Genomic DNA, 22741 nt, shown 5'->3' on the forward strand with positions numbered 1-22741 from the left:
AAAACACAATTGATGCATGCTACAATTTAGATAAATGTTACATGAAGTAAGTAACATACAAAAGGACAAATATGGTACCAGAGTCTGGAGAAGAGCAGGGAGGGGCGTTTAAAAACTTAAACAATACCCATATTTTTCAATAATAAGTGAGTGGAAAAATATTACAAAGTGACTCCTATTGGATTCCTGTATTTCTTTCTGATAATAAGAAATGAAAAAGTCCATAAAGTTGGAAGGGGATGTAGTGAAGCCGGGTACAGGATGAGTTGGAGGGATTGGATGGGAGGTAGACATGATCAAAACATATTGTATATATGGTATCAATGGATACCTTAAAAAATTTCACTAAAAATTTAAATAGTGTAATGACTTATTTCCCCAAAGATGATTGACAAATGGCCAACAACCACACATAGTTGTTTATTAGGAATATACAGATCTGTTAAGTATCTGAGAGACTATGTAGAAATTGGGCTCTCCTTAACTGTGTAAAATGGTCTGTCTGCTGTGGGGAACTGACAAACTGTATAAGTGTTCTCTACACTGCATCTTGTCTGCAGCAGATCCAAGCACATCCAAGAGAAAACACAGACTTAAGTAGTTGTATACATGTGATGCTTGCACAGCACTACTCCCCACACCCAAAAGATAGAAATGCCCCAAGTGATGAGTGAATGAACAAAAATGCTGTACACGTGTTACATGTTTTCTCCCATAAAAAGGAATTAAATACTGATGCATGCTATATTGTGGATGAGCTTCCAAAGCACTATGCTAAGTGGAAGAAGTCACACGTAAAAGATCGTGTTTTTAACTATGTAAAATTTCTAGAATAGGCAAATCAGAAAGCACATGGTATCTGCACAGAGGAAGTGTGGGGCAAGAGGCCTTGAAAGTGGCTGATCACAGGGATGGGCTACTAGGAGTGATAGAAGCATTTTGGAGCTACATAGAATTGGGGCTATATATGGATACACTAAATGCTGCTGAACTATGGTTTAAAAAAAATAAGTTACATAGAGGAAAAATTTGGGGCCACCAATTTTTTTTTGCCTTACTTTCCCAGCTAACCTTCTACATTACAACACTTCTCTATACTATCATATAGTAGCATTTTTAGCATTTAGAAATATTACTTCACTGTTCCATTCTAATATCCTGCTTCCTCCTGCTTCCAAACCCAACCCTAAGGCTTTTCCCATTTCTTCCTAAAATGAAATATTTCATTTCCTTAAAAATTAAGTAAAATAATTACTCCAGATGGAGACAGGTAGGACTTTGGATTTTTTTTCACAAATATCTTTACTCATGAGTCAAGTACTTGGGTACCATGCATCATCTGCATTCAGTTTGCCTCTAAGTCATATCACAATCCTATATTAAGCATTGCACAATATGCACGTGGATGTCAAAACCAATTGTAATGAAATGAAGATGGCTTGATGTGGTACAAAAGTTGAGATAGACACAAGGCATAGTGGTCCACACCTGTAACACCAGCACTTGAGGCAGAGGCAGGAGGGTTCTAAGTTCAAAGTGGACCTATGCTACATAAATCCCATATCACAAAAACAAACTAACAATCAAGTGGATACAGGAATAAACCATTCTCTCTGCATTTTCCAATTCTTCTAAAACACATTAAGAGTTTATGTAAATGATGCACACACACACATTAGACATATGGAGGTCATAGGCTTGTATTATGTAAAGCATTTACAATGATTTTTAAAACATACCTAAAATACTATTAGGCATATGTTATGTACAAAATAGAATTAAGTGTAGAAAAGATATGTTGTTATCTCTCTATGGTACTAACAGGTGATACTCTTCACTGTTTAGGTCACCACCACTAAAAATTCAACTTTGACAAACAGAATATTGTATAAAGCCTTGATAGAGACTTAAGTCATTCTTTAAGCCGTATGACTTGCTCTATTGAAAGATTTAAATGTTTACTACATTTATTTATTTTGTGGTTGCGATGTGGGATGTGTGTTCCACTGTGTGTGTGGTCAGAGGACAGCTTGTAGGAGCTAGTTCTCTTTCCACCATGTGGAGCCCAGGGACTGACCTCAGGTCATCAGACTTGGTGGCAAGTGCCTTTATCCACAGCCATCTTGCTGTCCCTTTTGCAATACTTTAAATGACCATAGGAACTATAAATAGAAATGTATGCCTTTCGTCTGGCTTTCTGAGTAGAAGTGTTAACACAATTTAGAGGTAGAACACAGAGTTCCTTCATTGTTCAGTTTGTTGAACAGACTACAAGACAGCACAGCATATTCAACACCATGAGAGACGTTTATTTTGTGTTAGTGTGAAGACAATATAGATTCACCGTCGGCATTACCAAAAGACAAATCCCACTCCATAATTTAGTATTATCAAGACACTGGTTCCATCGGAAATGACATCCAAAACTCTGGTGACAGCATCTTCAAGTGAAGGCTTTCCCGGACAGCTTCAGTTATAGTGGTCGGTGAAGCGGAAGGATTTGGCATCTGGCATGTTGTACAGGTTGTTCTGTAGCTGTTTGGAACGCCGTGCTTCCAGTCGGAGCTGCCTGGCTCTCTCTTTGACAGCCTGTTGCTCTGCGATTTTCTCTATCTGTTTTCTTCGGAGCCATCTGTAGAAAGAGGCAGGATCAGATTTGGTGAATATCATACGATAAGGTTCTCACCTACAAACACATCAAAATGAACATTTCTATAATGAAATGGAGTCAAGAGACAAACTGTTCAAGTATTAACACTTCAGGCTTATTTCCCAGGCTCATTCAAGAAAACAGTTTACATTTTGCTTGAAATTAGGTCTGTCTGTGGTGAGACGGACAACTTACTTGGTTTGGCAGTAATCAAACACTAGAATTTACACGTGTTATAAGTCTCAGCCCTTTTCTAAACTATTTGCTATCTTTCAATAACACATTTCTTGCAATTAGCTTGTAAAACAGTCCAGCTAAAAAAATTAGCAAGATTCAAAACTACTGCTCACTTTCTTAACAGGGAAATTCTAGAGCCTGCGCTCAGTGGCAAGAGCAGCCCTTCCTTAAAATCAAAACGAAGGCTACCCATGAAGAAAGATAAAGAAAACATAAGCATCAAAAAGATAAAAGGAAAGTCCTTGCTTAGTTAAAATAACATAATAACTAACTTTATACACATCTACCTGGTATATAAGTGTATATGGGATATATATGTATATGTATATATACTAGATATGTACACACATACACACACACGCGCGCGCGCGCGCGTGCGCGCGTGTGTGTGTGTGTGTGTGTGTGTGTGTAGTTTTCCAGAAATAAATCCAAACAACTAATAAAAAAAAATACTTTTTGGGTCATGAATTTCATTTTACTTTAAGCAAATTAATTACCTGTTGTAAGACATTGAAACAATATGATCACAATGTGTGTGTGTGTGTGTGTGTGTGTGTGTGTGTGTATATCTGAATATGTATATATATATGTTTTTTGAGACAGGGTTTCTTTGTGTATCCCTGGCTGTCCTGGAACCTTCTCTATAGATCAGGCTGGCCCCAAACTCACAAAGATCCACCTGAGTGCTGGGATTAAAGCATGCACCCACCACCCTACCTGACAACAATATATTTTTATTGTGACTATGTTTGCAAAAAAATATTTAGAAGACAGGCATTCTAGTGCTGATAGTCATGACTAGATTTCTGGGTGATGAAACTATAGTCCTTTTCCTCAATGCACACTTAGTTTTTCTTTTCAAATAAAAGGTTGAGAGAGATACAGAGAGAAAGAGAAGGAAGGAATGAAGGAGGGAGGGAGAGGGAGGGAAGGAGAGAGAGGAGGGAGGGAGGGAGGAACTTCATACAAGTGGAGTCAACCTTCACTTTATTCTCCAACCTTGCCAAAGGCTAAAGCTCTGAAGAGCGCTCTGTATGCTCAGGACCAATGAGGTAACAGAAAACAGAAAGGAGACCATGCTAGCTGTTGAGCACTGCGAAGGCACGAAGGCATGGGAACCTACTGTCTAAAGGCCCTATCGCGGCCCTCCGTTCCTCTCAGGAAGAACAGACACTCCTCTTGCTTCCGGAGCTCCTCCGTCTTCCTTTCTTTCATCTGCTCCTCGTGCTTTTTCTTAAGCCATAATCGAAAAGCTTGTTGAGGGTCTCTGTTCACCTGCTGAGTAGAAAAAAAAAAACAAACAAACCACAATTTGCTTAATTTAGATGACCTAAAACTACCTCTTAGAACCTTAATGAAGTTCCACTAGATGGCAAGTCCCCATTCAGCGTTTTCAGAACACTGACTTCATCGTGGCCTTCCTAGCACTCCAGTTCAAATGCACACCCCTTGCATCCACCAGCACTGGTCATGCTCTGAAAGGAGGCAGCGCTGGCCCATCTCATTTCTTCATCCTGTCTCAGTTAGGGATTCTATTGCTGTAAAGAGACACCATGACCATGGCAACTCTTATAAAGGAAACATTTTATTGAGGGGGCTCACTTACAGTTTCAGAGGTTCAGTCCATTATCATCATGGCAGGAAACATGGCAGCTTGCAGGCCAGAGGTAGCTGAGAGTCCTACTACATCTTGCAGGCAACAGGAAGTTGACTGACACACTGGGTGGATTCCTGAGCATAGGAAACCTCCAAGCCCACCCCCACAGTGACACACTTCCTCCAAGAAGGCCATACCCACTCCAACAAAGCCACACCTCCTAAGAGTGCCACTCCCTATGAGATTATGGGTGCCAATTACATTCAAACTGCCACACATCCTATTGAGGAAAATGGGGAGCAGAGCTTAAGAGCCCTTGGCTGGCATGCTCAGTGTCCTGAGATCCATCTCCAACACCACCCCAAACAGTCTTACTGAGAAATCAACTAATGGAGAAAGTAACAAATGGGTTTTCCAAGTGAACTCTTTAACAAATGAAATATTTTCCCCCAAAGATAGAAGCATATAAAACAAAGAATGGAAAGAGTTGCGGGCTTTGGAGTAGTTTCTGAAAGTTCCATGGAGTAGAGTTTGTAAATGAGTAATTCAACACTGTGTTAATCTTTCCTTAAATTCTACATTCTTTAGTTTTAACAGCACCTGTCAGAAGATACTTAAACTGCTAGGTACATCTTCAAAACTATAACTACTGGGACTGGAGAGATGGCTGAGCCATTGAGAGCACGGCCTGCTCTTCCAGAGGACCCAGGTTCAGCTCCCAGAACCCACACGATAGCTCACAACCATCTCTATCTCCAGTTCCAGGGGTCCACTGGCCCCTTCTGGCCTTCTCCAGCACTGCGCACATGTGTACACAGACATACATGCAGGCAAAACACCCGTACACGTAAAATAAAAATAAATTCTTAAAAAGTTAAACTATAATGATTGCTGAATGTACACACACACACTCATGATTTCGCATACCTCTTTTTTCATAGTATTTATCACTTAACATTTTATTTTATATTTCAAAATTTTTTAGTATTTCTTTTTTTTCTTTTTCTTTTTTTTTTTTTTTTAAGATTTATTTATTATGTACACAGTGATCTGCCTGCATGTATGTCTGCAGACCAGAAAAAGGCATCAGATCTCATTACAGATGGTTGTGAGCCACCATGTGGTTGCTGGGAACTGAACTCAGGAACCTCTGTCGAAAAGCAGCAGATTGTCTTATTAACCGATCTGAGCATGTATGTCTGCAGACCAGAAGTATTAGATTTTTACAGATGTTGTGAGCCCATGTGTTGTGGGTGCTCGGCTCTGGAGCAGCAGTGCTTTAATTCTGGCATCTCTCTAGCCCTAGTATTTATTTTTTACGTGTGTGTAAGTGCCTGTGAAACACAAAAGGCATCATATTCCCCAGAGTTGGAATTGTGAGCCACCTGACGTGAGTGTGAGGAACCCCACTCGGGTCTTCCGCAACAGGAGAAGGCACTCAAGTGCTGAGCCGCCTCTCTGTCCTCTATTAATTTCTAAATGGTAAGGAATTCTTACTCCACATGCTCTGTAAGACAGAGTATCCAATCCCTGTGTTGATTGGAACTGTATTCCTGTGCATGAGACAGCACATGCCATCTAATAAGCAAACAGATAAACTGCTACATTGGATACACGGCAACTTCAATTAGTATTTCTTTGATTTTAAAAAGTGTGTATCATTTTTCTTATGCTGGGGTCACCAATACAAGCAAATTACTATTCACTCCTTTCCTAAATTTTTTTTTCCAACTAGAACACTGAAAGTTTTGCTCTAACAATATAAATAATGAAAGTATCGATAATATATGTAATGATTTTGAAACTCCTAATTAGCTTTTCTGGAATTTTTATTAAAATAATTGTTAGGAATTCCTTTTATTGTTTTAAATTATGTGTATATGTGCATGTCTGTGTGTGGGCATGTGCATGTGTGTATAGTGCCTGTAGAGACTAGAGGCATCAGACACCCTGGAGCTGAAGTCACAAGCAATTCTAAGGCATGTGTGGATGCAGAGAACTGAACCTAGGTTCTCTGAAAGAGCAACCGGTGTTCTTAGCTACTGAGTTATCTCGTCAGCTCCGATAAAAATAAATTTTGAGGGGCCATGAGGGCAGGGAAGCAGGTAGGCTAACAGCACATCTTCAACTCTCCCTCAACTCCAAATCCAATCCCCCAGTCCCATCCCCATGTCTGTAGCAGACCACCAGCTGAGGTGTCCCCTTCTTCTCTGTCCCCCATCTCCAGAGGTCACACAGGATCTTCAGCCTCCATCACCATCCCATCCCTTTGTCTCAGCCACCAACTCCCACAGGCATTCCATGGGAACCCATCAACCACGCAGGCCAGGGAAGCATATAGACAATCCTCAGACCTATACTCTCTCCTCTCCTCCAAATCCAACCCCCATTCTCATCCCCCAGCTCTGTAGCAAACCAGCATTGGCAGCCTCTCTTCCCTCTTTACCCCCATCCCAGGGGACTAAGCAGATCTTGGTGGCACATCCTACTTTCCTCCCTCCTTTGGGTCCCCTCAGCTTGCCCACCCCAGCCCATCTCCATTCCTAATGTCAGCTCCCAATACCTAGAAACACACTCTATCTGAACCTCCAGAGGCCACAGGGGCAGGATCTCAGAAGCATTTCCTACCAAGCTACCCACACCCACCACACTCTCCTCAGAACCAGAGAGAGGCAACAGAAGCCCAGGAATGGAACACCCATCTAACAGAGACAAGACCAGATAGCAGCACTGAGAATTTCAATCTTCCTAAATCCAGATGCCTAGACATGAGTGTAAAATCATGATCAATTAACAGCCAGGACAATATGTCTCCACTACATCCTAGCCACCCTACAACGATAGGCCCTGAGAAATGCAATATAGAGGAAGCACAGGGCAAGGACATCAACATAATCTTTATGAATATGTTAGAAGTCCTTAAGAGGAAATGAACACATCTATTAAATCTACAAAAACAAACAATGGAGTGAAATGAAAGTCTTGCAAGTAGAAATAGAATCAATAAAGAAAACCCAAACTGAGGGAAAACTGAAAATAAAAAATTTAGGAACTCCAACAGGGACCTCAGGAGTAAGCATTACCAAAAGAATACAAAAGGTGGAAGAGACAACCTCAGGCATTGAAGATAGAAATGGATACCTCAGTCAAAGGAAATGTTAAATCTAAAAGATTGCAGCATAAAGCATCCTGGAAATCCATGACACTATGGACAGACCAATTCTATGAATGATAGGGATAGAGGAAGCAGAAGAAACCCAGGTCAAAGGCACAGAAAACATTTTCAACAAATCATAAAAAAAAAAAATTCCTAATCTAAAGAAAGAGGTGCTTATCAAAGTACAAGAAGCATACAGAACACTAAATAGACTGGACCAAAAAAGAAAGTCCCCTTGGCATATAATAATCACTAAATTACAGAACAAAGAAAGAATAATAAAAGCTGCAGGGAAAAAAACCCAACATATAAAGACAGACCTACTAGAATTACACCTGACTCCTCAATGCAGACTCTAACAGCCAGAAGGTCCTGGACCCCAAGACCAGACTACTATACCCAGCACAGCTATCAATCACAATAGATAAGAAAGGCACTCCATAATGAAAGCCACATTTAAACAGTATTTATCTACAAACCCAGCCCTACAGAAGGTGCTAGAAGGAAAACTCCAACCTAAAGAGGTAAACTACATGCAAACAAACAGAATACATAATCCTAGACCTGCAGCAAATCAAAAGAAAAAAACCCACACCACCACAAAATAGCTGAAATCAACAAACACTGCCCATTGATAACTCTCAATAATGTCTCAATTCTCCAGTAAATAGACTGCAAAGATACTGCACATCCCTTGATTCTTAAGAGCTGAAACCTACAAATGTAATACACAGTGTGGAATAAAACACCAACTGTCAGACTAGAGAAATATTTATAGCAGATACAATGGATAAAGAATCAAAATTCTTAATATAAAACTCAATGAGAAAAATAACATTGAATATAAGAAAATGGCTATATAAATAGGAAATTCACAGAAAGTATTGATGCTCTAGGAAAAAAACAGTTTTCCCTACACCTTTGTTCTCAATAGAGAATACTTTATCCATGGCCAACAAACTGTGTGCGGTATTTCTCTACCCTGACCAGTTCTACAACACTAGTTTGCTATCCTACAGTTTAACTCAATTCTGAGACTATCTGCCCTGAGTTAGCATCCAGTCCTGTGATCCCTTAAGTCTTGCTCAGTCCCAGAAGAAGGCTGCTTCCACTTCAGAGGCCAAGTGAAAGCCCCCGATTTTGACCTGCAATTCCGACTGACCAGCTGACATGAGCGTACATGACCTTTTCTTTAGGCTCAATTAATTTACGAGGGCAATTCACAGAACTAAGGGATGAGCTTATCCTTCAGGGTTCACTATGTTAATAGAGAATATAGGCGCGGCCAGATGTCTCTGTTGCCAAGCCTCACCATCTGAGGTCTATCCCTGGCACCCACAAGAACTGACTCTCAAAAGTTGCATTCTGATCTCCACAAGTAGGCTGTGACAAGCACCACCACTCCACCCCGCTCCCTGCAGCACACACATCAAACATTGAAAAAAAAAAATGCAGCTGGGTGTGGGTGAGCCACACCTGTAGTACTAGCACCTGGGAGACCAGGTAGGAAGATAACAAGTGCTTTGCAAGTTAAAAGATACACTTGGCACTCTTGTTGCACAGAGGCTAGCCTAGGCTACATGGCAAGACTGTTTCAGAAAGAAATTGGCAGATATGGACAACATGATAACTCACAACCCCCTGTACTGCCAGTTCTGGGGAATCTGATGACCTCTCACAGCATCCTTGAGGAGTAACAGAAGTTCATGACTTGGCGTTTCTAGAGATCAACTCTCATTCAGAGATATCCCTTTAGAACCAGACACTAATGAATCAGGAAACGCTGGGGGATGAGGGTTGATGTGTCATTAGTGCCATGAGGTTGCTGGTCCCATCAGCAACCAGAACCCAAAACCAAATACTACAACACAAGACCCACTTAGCATATTCCTGCTCTTCCAGGAGCTACCCAGGCCCTTAGGGGCGCTGTGCCAAGAACAAAGGACAGAAATGTGTGTGTCTTTGTGTGATACACATATATTCCTCCAGACTCTTCTCTCTCTCTCTCTCTCTCTCTCTCTCTCTCTCTCTCTCTCTCTCTCTCTCTCACACACACACACACACACACACACACACACACACACACACACACAGAGAGAGAGAGAGAGAGAGAGAGAGAGAGAGAGAGAGAGAGAGAGAGAGAAGAGAATAAAGAATTCAGATGAACAGAGTTCACTGGAAAAGGGAAACAGGAGGGCGGTTGAAGTTCTTAGATCTGCTCCAGGGAACAGCAGCACCCCATTTAACAAACTGGGGAGCTCTTCAAAGCCCTGAGTTCAGGAATCTGTTGAAGGCTTCATCACATGCTTGTGGATTAGTCCAGTCCAGCCTCTCCCTCCCCACTTCCTACTCGTATCTTTCTTATTACATCACAAACACAAACCTGTATACACACACACACACACACACACACACACACACGCACACGCACACGCACACGCACACACAAGCATGGGTATTATTACTGTGAAGACAAACTAAGGGGTTAAGTCACACACAGTGTTAGCTGGACCATGGTAAATACACTGTGGTAAATACCTTACTCACTATTGTAGAAACTAGAAATGGTTTGAATCATGGAAGGCTGATTGCACATCACCGAAGTTTTACTCTGAACATTCAAAAATCTTGAATTCTGCTTTAAAGGAACTTTCATACAGTCTTGATGTTCCTCACTGTAATGTGCAGCTTTATTGAGGCACTGACATATTGAATATTGAAAATATTGACACCTATTTAACCATACATGAGGAATGGGTTAATTAACAATGGAACAGAAGTTAGGTAGTTAAAACGAAGTGATATCTAAAAACAAAGGCCTAGAAAGATCTCCGTGATGAAGAGAAAGCAACCACATAATGAACTTTTAAAAATAAATATGTAAAAATTAAATATAAATAATATGTAGGATGATTTCATTCTTATTTATGTGTATGCATGGGGATCTCTGTGCATATGTGTATACTACCTGTGAGTGGGTGCCCAAGGACTGGCATCTGATCCCCTGGAGCAGGAGTTATGGGTAGCTGGGAACCACCCAGTGTGGGTGATGGAACTGAACTTTTAAGAGCTCAGACTCTTAAAAGCTGAGCCAGTCTTCCAACCCCTGTATTTTAGTGTTTTTTTTTTTTTCTTAATTAATTTGGTGGAGCTGGAGAGATGACTCAGTGGTTAAGAGCCTTGGCTGCTTTCCCAGAGGACCTGGGTTCCATTTCCAGAACCCACACTGCGGCTCACAACTGTCTGTAACTCCAGTTCCAGGGCATCCAATGTCTTCTTCTGACCCCCTCAGGTACCAGACACACACACACAGTGCACAAACATACATGTAGGCAAACACTCAAGCACATTAGTAAAAAAGTAAATTAAAAATTTGGCACTTTTAAATTTGAGAAATTTTACATATGATCTCTGTCTACTCTAAAGGGACACTAGTTGTAGGTCTGTGAGCAGAAATATGTGTAGATTTGTCCACTTTGAATGTTAAGATTAAAATACCTTGAAATATGATTTAATATATTCTATTTTCTGTGCTAGGCAAGTTTGAATACAATTAGAATCACCTGACTTTTGTCAGGCTCTGAGGAAACTGAGAAAATGAGAGCCACGCACATGGCACATTTTGCAGGGGTAGGTTTGGGCTGTTTTCCTTCTACCAACTCCCCTATCCATGCACTGTGTGACTCCCTTCCCTATCCTTGGCACTGTGTGACTCCCTTTCCTCTCCATGCACTGTGTGACTCCCTTCCCTATCCATGCATTGTGTGACTCCCTTCCCTATCCATGCACTGTGTGACTCCCTTCCCTATCCATGCACTGACTCCCTTCCCTATCCATGCATCGTGTGAATCCCTTCTCTATCCATGGCACTGTGAGACTCCCACCCTATTCATGCATTGTGTGACTCCCTTCTCTATCCATGCACTGTGTGACTCCCTTCTCTATCCATGCACTGTGTGACTCCCTTCCCTATCCATGCACTGTGTGACTCCCTTCCCTATCCATGCATTGTGTGACTCCCTTCCCTATCCATGCACTGTGTGACTCCCTTCCCTATCCATGCACTGTGTGACTCCCTTCCCTATCCATGCACTGTGTGACTCCCTTCCCTATCCATGCACTGTGTGACTCCCTTCCCTATCCATGTACTGTGTGACTCCCTTCCCTATCCATGCACTGTGTGACTCCCTTCCCTATCCATGCACTGACTCCCTTCCCTATCCATGCATTGTGTGAATCCCTTCTCTATCCATGGCACTGTGAGACTCCCTTCCCTATCCATGCATTGTGTGACTCCCTTCCCTATCCATGCATTGTGTGACTCCCTTCCCTATCCATGGCACTGTGTGACTCCCTTCCCTATCCATGCACTGTGTGACTCCCTTCCCTATCCATGCACTGTGTGACTCCCTTCCCTAGCCATGCACTGTGTGACTCCCTTCCCTATCCATGCACTGTGAGACTCCATTCCCTATCCATGCACTGTGAGACTCCCTTCCGTATCCATGCACTGTGTGACTCCCTTCCCTATCCATGCACTGTGTGACTCCCTTCCCTATCCATGCACTGTGTGACTCCCTTCCCTATCCATGCACTGTGTGACTCCCTTCCCTATCCATGCACTGTGAGACTCCCTTCCCTATCCATGCACTGTGAGACTCCCTTCCCTATCCATGCACTGTGAGACTCCCTTCCCTATCCATGCACTGTGTGACTCCCTTCCCTATCCATGCACTGTGTGACTCCCTTCCCTATCCATGCACTGTGTGACTCCCTTCCCTATCCATGCACTGTGTGACTCCCTTCCCTATCCATGCACTGTGTGACTCCCTTCCCTATCCATGCACTGTGTGACTCCCTTCCCTATCCATGCACTGTGTGACTCCCTTCCCTATCCATGCACTGTGAGACTCCCTTCCCTATCCATGCACTGTGAGACTCCCTTCCCTATCCATGCACTGTGAGACTCCCTTCCCTATCCATGCACTGTGTGACTCCCTTCCCTATCCATGCACTGTGTGACTCCCTTCCCTATCCATGCACTGTGTGACTCCCTTCCCTATCCATGCACTGTGTGACTCCCTTCCCTATCCATGCACTGTGTGACTCCCTTCCCTATCCATGCACTGTGTGACTCCCTTCCCTATCCATGCACTGTGTGACTCCCTTCCCTATCCATGCACTGTGTGACTCCCTTCCCTATCCATGCACTGTGTGACTCCCTTCCCTATCCATGCACTGTGTGACTCCCTTCCCTATCCATGCACTGTGTGACTCCCTTCCCTATCCATGCACTGTGTGACTCCCTTCCCTATCCATGCACTGTGTGACTCCCTTCCCTATCCATGCACTGTGTGACTCCCTTCCCTATCCATGCACTGTGTGACTCCCTTCCCTATCCATGCACTGTGTGACTCCCTTCCCTATCCATGCACTGTGTGACTCCCTTCCCTATCCATGCACTGTGTGACTCCCTTCCCTATCCATGCACTGTGTGACTCCCTTCCCTATCCATGCACTGTGTGACTCCCTTCCCTATCCATGCACTGTGAGACTCCCTTCCCTATCCATGCACTGTGTGACTCCCTTCCCTATCCATGCACTGTGTGACTCCCTTCCCTATCCATGCATTGTGTGAATCCCTTCTCTATCCATGCACTGTGAGACTCCCTTCCCTATCCATGCACTGTGTGACTCCCTTCCCTATCCATGCACTGTGTGACTCCCTTCCGTATCCATGCACTGTGTGACTCCCTTCTCTATCCATGCACTGTGTGACTCCCTTCTCTATCCATGCACTGTGTGACTCCCTTCCCTATCCATGCACTGTGTGACTCCCTTCCCTATCCATGCACTGTGTGACTCCCTTCCCTATCCATGCACTGTGTGACTCCCTTCCCTATCCATGCACTGACTCCCTTCCCTATCCATGCACTGTGTGACTCCCTTCTCTATCCATGCACTGTGAGACTCCCTTCCCTATCCATGCACTGTGTGACTCCCTTCCCTATCCATGCATTGTGTGACTCCCTTCCCTATCCATGCACTGTGTGACTCCCTTCCCTATCCATGCATTGTGTGACTCCCTTCCCTATCCATGCACTGTGAGACTCCCTTCCCTATCCATGCACTGTGAGACTCCCTTCCCTATCCATGCACTGTGTGACTCCCTTCCCTATCCATGCACTGTGTGACTCCCTTCCCTATCCATGCATGTGAATCCCTCCCTATCCATGCACTGTGGACTCCCTTCCCTATCCATGCACTGTGTGACTCCCTTCCCTATCCATGCACTGTGTGACTCCCTTCCGTATCCATGCACTGTGTGACTCCCTTCTCTATCCATGCACTGTGTGACTCCCTTCTCTATCCATGCACTGTGTGACTCCCTTCTCTATCCATGCACTGTGTGACTCCCTTCCCTATCCATGCACTGTGTGACTCCCTTCCCTATCCATGCACTGTGTGACTCCCTTCCCTATCCATGCACTGACTCCCTTCCCTATCCATGCACTGTGTGACTCCCTTCTCTATCCATGCACTGTGAGACTCCCTTCCCTATCCATGCACTGTGTGACTCCCTTCCCTATCCATGCACTGTGTGACTCCCTTCCCTATCCATGCACTGTGTGACTCCCTTCCCTATCCATGCACTGTGTGACTCCCTTCTCTATCCATGCACTGTGAGACTCCCTTCCCTATCCATGCACTGTGTGACTCCCTTCCCTATCCATGCACTGTGTGACTCCCTTCCCTATCCATGCACTGTGTGACTCCCTTCCCTATCCATGCACTGTGTGACTCCCTTCTCTATCCATGCACTGTGAGACTCCCTTCTCTATCCGTGGTGCTTGTGTCTCACAGAAGAGGTGTACTCACTCTGCTGTTCATGTCCTCGATCTGCTTTGCTCGCTGAACTCGCCGCATTTCTATGACCTGCTCTCTTTTCTTCTGCAGCCATGCTTTAAACACCACCTCGTTCTCCTTTTTCTTCTCGTTCTCTTCCTCTAGTTTGCGCTGTTCTTCCTAGTAGGGGGATTGTGGAAAGGTATTAGGAGAAAATTCATGAAGCTGTATGTGTACCAAATAGATATATCCTGACTTCTGAAATTAGGATTCCCTGCCTCAAAACTTCCCAAACGAAAACTGCTCCTCTTTCAAATACAGGGTGGGCCTCTAATTACTTAGGAGGGAAAACAAAGGTCTTTAAAGCAGTCAAGCAGGGAAGTGTATAGTTACATAGTGTTCATTATTCGCCATTGGGAATACTATGTATCTTTCATCAACTCGTAGGTTATTTTTGGTACCAATTAATTAAATTACAGCAATGCAAACCATGGTACATTTTAGAAGCCTATAAATTGCTTGAGCTGTTTTCATTACTGTTTAGTTGTGATGAAGGTACTGCAGTTATGAAAGAAAATACTTCACTCACTTAGAACTGTGTGGGAAATATATGCAGAAGACAAAGAATGTGGTCTAGGCCTTGTTTTAAAAACACTTTAGCCGGGCAGTGGTGGCACACGCCTTTAATCCCGCACTTGGGAAGCAGAGGCAGGTGGATCTCTGTGAGTTCCAGGCCAGCCTGGGCTACAGAGTGAGTTCCAGGACAGGCTCCAAAGCTACACAGAGAAACCCTGTCTCAAAAAACAAAAAAACAAAACAAAACAAAAAAAACTACTTTAGCCAATGTTGGGAATGCAGCTAGTTGATGAAAAGCTTGCCTAGCAACCTTGGGTTCTATTCTCAAAACAGCAAAATACTAAAATTAAAGCAATAACTGAATAAATAAAATACTGTAGCTTAAAAAAAATAAACAGGAAACAGAGAAAATATGCCAAAATTTGAGTCTGCTGCTAAGGATACAGGAGTTACATTGTTTTATAGGAATCTGAAATTTTTTATTAAAATATTTCTCAGGTATGTTCATAAACTAGCATTTTTGCTATTAGAAGCACACTTAGAGACTTGGCTAACTATTAAGGAAAAATGAAATTGTATCTGAATTCCCCAGACACTGTTATAATAAAGAAGTTATCTAGACTTGAAGGAAGCTACTAACATCTGTTCTGTAGAACTGTAAGGTCGTCAGTGAGAGGAAAAGAACGGAGTGTAGTGGGAACAGCACCGAGCTACAAGTTAGATGTGAGCCAGGATCTTTCAGGGACCGGACTGTGTCAGCTTGGGTAAGGCATCTGACTTCTTCCTGTCTCTTCTCATCATGTGAGATTGCAGATGGAATTTGGAGGCATCTCATCAGGGACGGTAGTCTCTACTCTCCCGTCCCCAGTAGTGGTGCATGCTGGGCACTGCTCTACCACTGAGCTACACCCTCAATCTAAAACTAAAATCCCCCAAATCAAGGAATGACAGACACAGAAGATATATAAGGTGCACACAAATAAAATAATGATAATGCACGTTAGCCTGTTGCCTATACTTTGTGCCTGCCCTTTTCCATGCAAGATTTGATTCTCACCTCTCATATAATCTGCTTTCACTTGTCACCTTTAAAAGGACAGTGGCATTTCTGAGATCTTGTCTGGGTCTAATGTAGATGGTCTACTATCGTGTATGACGTTTTCGAGAAAGAGTCAAGATAATGGTAGCGTTCCATACACACACATTCTCAACACTTACCCCAGTGATTTGACAACATGAAAGTAAACAAGAGCTCGCAACCATCCCTGTCTTGTGACATTGATAAAACATGAAAATTCACTCCCCTTTCAACACGCAAGCCCACTTGCCTTCCTTCTTACCTCCCTCTTTAGCTTTTCTCTCTTCCGTTCGAGCTGTTTTTGGAGTTCTTTCTGTCGTGGCGAAAGACAATACGTTGAGGTCACTGGAGAGACACCTGCAGACTGTATCCTGTGATTCGATCTCCTGCTTTTTTTATTTAGATCTGGGTTGGCAGCAGAACTTGGACGAGTCTTGAGGTTGGGAGGCGGCTGAGGGACTTGTGCCAATAGTTCTCCTGGTGGAGAGAGAGTATGAACCTTTGCCGCAGGCTCTTCTTTCTTGACACCACCAACAGTCGGGGTGGGAGACCTGAGCGGCAACTGTGAGGATTCATTTTCTGTATTGTTAGCACTATTAATGGGGGGCAGAAACCCCTGACTCTCAATGTCTTGCAAATTCATAAGCTCAAACTTCCCGTCTCTCTCTACCAGTATCTTTCTGTCGTTCTCTTCACAGCTGCCGTCAGTAACCGACAGGACCACATTCTCTTGTCCCGGTTCACCAGAAATGCATAACTGGGACAGTTTTCCAGACATATTATTTTCATTCTCTAAGAAAGCTTTACAAGTATCACTGTCTTCTAACGGCGGGACTTCTAAATCAACTAGTTTGTCTTTGAACTTAAGTTTCCGCTCCCTTTTGTCATTCACCGGCTCTTGATTCTGTAGGATTTTGTTAGCCTCTATAATTTTCTCCATAATATATCTCCTGACTTCCTCGTCCTCTTCTTCCTCCAGGTCTCTCTGGTTTTCTGCTTTGAAGTCCTGGAAGGAGTTCTCACTGTCAGAGTCCGATATGGGATCCAGCGGCTGAATACTTGGGACGGAAATGAAGTCATTTCTTCTGGGCGAGGCCTCGTCCTTCACAGGTTTGTCTGGATCAGAGAGCTCTTGGTTGTGTTCTGTTTCTGGTTCATTTTCTTTCAACTCCAGGTCAAGATCGTCTTCCCTCTTGCAAGCCATCTTGAGAAAAAGATATGACAATCTACTTTCGGGTACAACTGAGATTCTGCTCATTTATTTGGGGGACAATTGAAACAATTTTTTCTGTTCATGTGGTTTATTTTATACACGGGGGAATTTAAGAGCTTCTGGCTTACACTCTTACTCGTAATATTATAACCATATTTTGGAGCACCTCAGAGAAACACCAGAAGAAACAATGAGTTCTCCTTATCATCACTAATTCTTCAACCCTGTGTGTGTTACACATCTGGAGCTACTCCAGCTGCAAAACCTTGTTGCAACCTCACCTCTCAGGAGAGCTCTGCCTCCACTTATCCTGGACACTTTCTAATATGATGCAGAAAACTCCTCTTATAGCCACCTTAAAAAACTCCACTTTTACCTTTGTTTCTGTTTTTGTTTTTTCAAATATTCTACTGCATTTATTTCTTCACCCCATAACAAATCAAGAGGAGTTAAGTTTGTAACAGCCACTGTCTTCAATGCCTCTCATTCTTTCTGCTACTTCCCTAGAACCTGAATGACAGACTGTTCTTATTGTCGTCCTTCTGAAGTCACCTCACTTGACACCCAGTCACATTCCTGGTCACTTCATCATTAATTGACACTAACGGCCATGCACAGAATTATATATAAATAGATATGCCATGTGTGTGTGTGTGTGTGTGTGTGTGTGTGTGTGTGTGTGTGTGTGCAATCGTGCACATGCAAGAGCATACTAGCAACAGGAACAGCCAGGAAAGGTTCATCTCTCCTGCCTTTGCCTTCCATCTATCTGATCAACAGCACAGGACCCTGGTTAACGTACTTCTACAGGTATATTATAGCTCAGATCAGCCCTTTAGTTTCCCTCTGTCTTCGTTACTCTGAAGCACTAATTTTGTCTTAAAGTTTCAGCTATTAGCGTGAAGATTATATTTTTAAAGGATTTATTTATAGTAAAAGTACAAACCCATGATTTTTTTTCAGGTTTTCACCTTGGATGTACTAAATCATGTTAATTACTTATTTATTCAGATTAAAATTTCATTATCATTTGAGTTTTCTTAAATGCATTTTTATCCTCATTCTCTCATTCACCCAAGCTTTAAGACACAGTGTTTAAATAATCTGATGTCTCCATTTCTTATCTCCAAGATGGCAATAATGGTATTTGCTCAATACACATCAAAAAAGCACTGCAAAGTTTAAATGAGATACCATTAGTGAAAACTTTCATGGCTTGCAAAGCACTTTCCTAATGTAACTACCACGAGTGCTATTGGTAGTTTACACGTACCTCTATTATGCTGCCATTGCTTTTTTCTTTATCATTGATCAGCCACTCCAGGTCCTTTTCAAAGTCATCTTCATACTCCCCACTTTCTTTTGAATCAATAACTTTACTTTCATTCATTTTTCCACTTGTCAGTGGATAATGCTATAAGATTTTAAAAGATGTATGTTAAGTCAGTTTAGAGGTGGAATGAGGGCAGAGATCAGTGTTTCAGGTGAGCTAACTACCACATAGAAACATGTAACAGGAAGTGTTGTTCAGGGTAAACGTGTTTGTACATATTCGTCAGTGGCAACACATTTCTACAGCAGACATTTCTAACAACCCTTCTACCTCCCCCAAATCTCCCACTCCTAATCTATGAGATTTCTAAAGTAGATAAGAAGATGGAGGCTTAGAAAAGGATTTTCCCCATCCCCTGCCAATCAGTAAAACTCTGCCTCAGCAAATGATGTAGTTTGGGCTTTGTGCTTAGCTTTAGTTTTTAGCTATTTGAATAACTAAGGAGCTAGCTAACTGAATGATAGTCATCTCTAAAATGTTAATTGTATTCTTTCCATATATTTATTCCTTTAAGTTAAACATATAAAACAGGCTTTCTTGACAAACTCAAAGGTAAGGCTTCAGTAACTTCTCAATTATAAGTTGAGGGCAATAATATTTTGAGGTGACTTGGATAAGCCAACATCTACAGACTTAATTGCTTATACCATCTATCTACCTACCATTTAAAAAAAAGGACACTATGAATGACACAGAATAAAATAACATTTGCTATAACACAAAAGGCAAACAAAAATCTATACAAAATGCTATTTTTCCACACTCACGCCTTGGCATAATCAACTTTCTTTTCACAGAAGGGATATTGAAATTTATTAAGATTTTTAATTTACTGTAAGAAGAAACGTCTGTAGAACTAACTCCTTACTGTTTTCCCTGAGTTTTATAATAGTTCTGAACTCATAAATAATATGCATGAAATAGTTCATACTTTTGAGCTATTCAACAAAGACTTTTATGCATCAGCACTTACAGAAACACCACCTATATGAAAACTAAAATGCTAAATTCAAAACAAGAATCAGTATAACAAATGAAAATGTATCAGACACATTAGGAGCTATTAAAATCATACAAGTGTAAGTTAAAAGAAAAAGGCATGGGTAAAGTAAATGAGAAATAAATGAAGTTGCATCAAATCTGAAGTGTAATTGAATTTCTATAACTCCAAGAGAAACTGCACCACTGCCTCTTGCGTAAACAAACAAGGTAAACTTGAACTCCTGTTGCCAAGTCCCTTAAGCCTTTCAAAATGAGTCACAGGATAGTCCAACCTTCTGTTTTCTAATCATAGTCACCAGGACACTGTCCATAGGATACACACGTCAACATACTAAAAAAAACCGGTATCTTCCATGAACCAAATGACTTGGCATTTCCTATTTTATTACTGTGAATTTCACACATTTTTAAAGTTTATCATCAATAAAAATCTACAAAAGTGGTTCAGGCCAGATCCACCCTCAACAGTGAACTGCAGTAAGTGGCAGACATGGATTCTTTCCTCTTAAGTATGTGAAAATTCCTGAGTGGGTAGGTGCCTGAAGACCTTCCAGCGTGGGTCCGAACCAAGTGCACAGATGTACATTATATTGGTAACTTCATTCCCAGATTAAAAATATTTAAAAATACTTTAATCTGATACTTCGGTTCCAGTCTTATCCTATATAACCTTTTAAACAATGTTTGCTGAATCACCAAGAACCAAGAGAATAGTAAAGAGAAAACCTTTTCACACACAATAAGCATTTAGCAAAAACTTGTTTTTAAAAGCAGTTAAGCAAAAACCCACAACACTATGAAACCATCAGGTCCATCCTTCCTGAAGCATTCTGATCAAGACTGTGGTGCTATTAAATATTTTTTAACTTACAATCTGTTACAAGCTCTGACACTAATATTTAACAAAATTAGGTAATGATTTGAATTCGTACTGAGCATCCTAAGCTAGCACCAACTAAATGGATAGTATTCCACGTGTGGAAGTTAACATTTTAGGAGTTTTTTCCATGCAAGCTACCTTTCACATTCGATAACTTTGAGAATGGGTATACTATGACAAAAATGCAGAGCGAGCATCTAAGCCACCATCTAAGGGGTTCCCCTTGTGCATGGCTGCGGCGACGCTATGCCGGCTGGGGAGATCCTAGGGCTTATCCTGGGAGGACCGCTCATCTCAAGAGCTTCACCCATCTGCCCTCCCACCTAGCCCAGACGTTTATCTTCTCCTCGATCCTCCCACCAGAATCTGAGTCGTCCTGCCCTCCTCTTCCGCCAAGTCCCCTCCTGCCTGTAGAAGATGCAGCAGTTGGGGGCACAGAGAAAGCCACGGGAGCTCTCCTCTCCTTTTCTAAGCTCTGACAACAAGGCAAGGGTGACACCCCCGGGCCGGCTCCTGCTGCAGCCAGCACCCGGCTGCCATGGCAACGGCGCGTCTCTGCGGTCTTCATCCGGGCATCCCACTACTGAGGCTCCCTAGGCTCCTGCGCAGGCGCAGAATGCACGCTGCCGACACCTGCGCCACACGTCCTGCCCCGTTTCCCAGACCGGGAATCCACACGTCATCTTGGGCTTTCACTCCACGCTAGGGCCTGGCGACGGACTGCTACCTCGGGCGTGGATTTTGTATAACTCTCTCCAGATTTTGAATTTGTTGCCAAAATTTATAAAAGTGCATTTCTGTCTTCAATTTCTCAATTTTTTTTTTAAAGATAGCAAATTGTTAATTGCTGTTTCGATTCTCAGTTTAAAAAAAAAATCAGTCAAAATTTTACTTATAGAAAGGAGTTAAAGGCCGGGCGGTGGTGATGCTTTAATCCCAGCACTCGGAAGGCAGAGCCAAGCGGATCTCTGTGAGTTCGAGGCCAGCCTGGGCTACAGAGTGAGATCCAGGACAGTCACCAAAAACTACACAGAGAAACCCTGTCTTGAAAAACCAAAAAACAAACAAACAAACAAAAAGGAGTTATAAAAGAAAATAGAACTCTTAGTTCTAGCATTCAAGCTTATCAAGACAGCCAATTACAGTTTTTCTATAACTTCCCTAAATATCTTTATGGATAAAAGGAAAATAAGATAACATTCAGGACAGATACCCCATCCAGCCATGATGGAGCTCACAAGACAGGGTGTAATCAAAAGGGTAGGTGAGCAATGTGACGCAGGCGAGCATTCATCTAAAAAAGGGGGGGGGAGTGGACTGAGAAGAGACTAAAATAAAAATGTTCTCTGCAAAGTGTTTACTCCAGAGCTTACTTTTGAAGAATAAAGGGAATTAGGGGAGACGAGCCGCCGCATTGTTACATGGAGATGATAGCCCGTGAGAAGACAGAAGGCATCAACTCGTTTTGTGGACTCAAAATACGCCAGATGGACTGCAGCGTACAGTGAAACCTCGCCCATCGCAGCCCCTCAGCGATTACAAGCAGCATGCGGAAACTAATAATGTGATCTAGGGATAAACGTCGTCGCTCCTCGTTTCCTTGGAAAAGTTATTCACAGCATTCATTCCTACGAAACTGTGAGCTCCCTCTCAAGTGGAGACTGGGTTTCAAGCATGTACGACGAGCCCTTAGCCAGATAGCCATTGAAGTGTTTGCTGAGTATTTATTGAGTTCACACGACTGATAAGTCTTTAAAATGAACGCATCGTAAAGGCTACAAGCTCATTTTATTGTGGCCAATTTAGTCATATGTGTAACTGATTTCATAATTTCCTTCTAACACTTTCGGAGGAGAAGGATGGTTACTGAAGGAAGAAGTGTTTGATGACCAGAGATGAGAAACATATTTAGAAAACAGGAACTTGAGGAAGCCGACACTCTGATAAACAGAATAAGGAGAAGTACCATGAGTGCACAAGACTTACACGCAGGTGAGGGGGAGTGATGGTGGACTACTAATGTCACATTTTACGATTTCAAGTCCTGCAGGTGAAGGTACCCACTCCACCACATGCATGTATGCCATTTAATACCCTCTGTCCTCTGAGATGAGTGTGTGTATGCCACCAACGACTGACCAAGGAGAGAAAGTGAAGAGCATGTAAGAACTG

The 22741-nt window shown here is 42.5% G+C and overlaps 1 protein-coding gene across 4 annotated transcripts; it reads right to left on the reverse strand.

Moving 5' to 3' along the window:
• Positions 1-2288: 2288 nt before the first annotated feature.
• On the reverse strand, positions 2289-21163 carry Ccdc181 (coiled-coil domain containing 181). Of its 4 annotated transcripts, none has more exons than XM_028864408.2 (6): positions 20930-21163; positions 18628-18768; positions 16404-17345; positions 14521-14667; positions 4011-4162; positions 2289-2632 (listed from the first exon to the last, which is right to left on the reverse strand). In XM_028864408.2, exons 2-6 carry the CDS (start codon positions 18742-18744, stop codon positions 2470-2472), a joined length of 1521 nt encoding a protein of 506 aa, XP_028720241.1. In that variant the 5' UTR covers positions 18745-18768; positions 20930-21163; the 3' UTR covers positions 2289-2469. The 4 variants fall into 4 exon arrangements, with proteins under 4 accessions (XP_028720241.1, XP_028720240.1, XP_028720238.1 ...); XM_028864407.2 differs by having other exon boundaries at positions 4011-4165; positions 20978-21162; XM_028864405.2 differs by having other exon boundaries at positions 4011-4165; positions 20930-21162.
• Positions 21164-22741: the final 1578 nt, after the last annotated feature.

The sequence above is a fragment of the Peromyscus leucopus genome, chromosome 15, assembly GCF_004664715.2.
Source record: "Peromyscus leucopus breed LL Stock chromosome 15, UCI_PerLeu_2.1, whole genome shotgun sequence".
Taxonomy (NCBI): Eukaryota; Metazoa; Chordata; class Mammalia; order Rodentia; family Cricetidae; genus Peromyscus; species Peromyscus leucopus.

Excerpts from the sequence above, each read along its gene's own strand:
- Ccdc181 (XM_028864407.2), bottom strand. The coding sequence starts at position 18,744 with ATGAATGAAAGTAAAGTTATTGATTCAAAAGAAAGTGGGGAGTATGAA. Across the intron at positions 17,346-18,627 it reads GCAATGGCAGCATAATAGAG|ATGGCTTGCAAGAGGGAAGA; the intron begins GTACGTGTAAAC and ends CTTTTTCTCAAG. Across the intron at positions 2,633-4,010 it reads CGCGATAGGGCCTTTAGACA|ATGGCTCCGAAGAAAACAGA; the intron begins GTAGGTTCCCAT and ends CTCTTTCTACAG.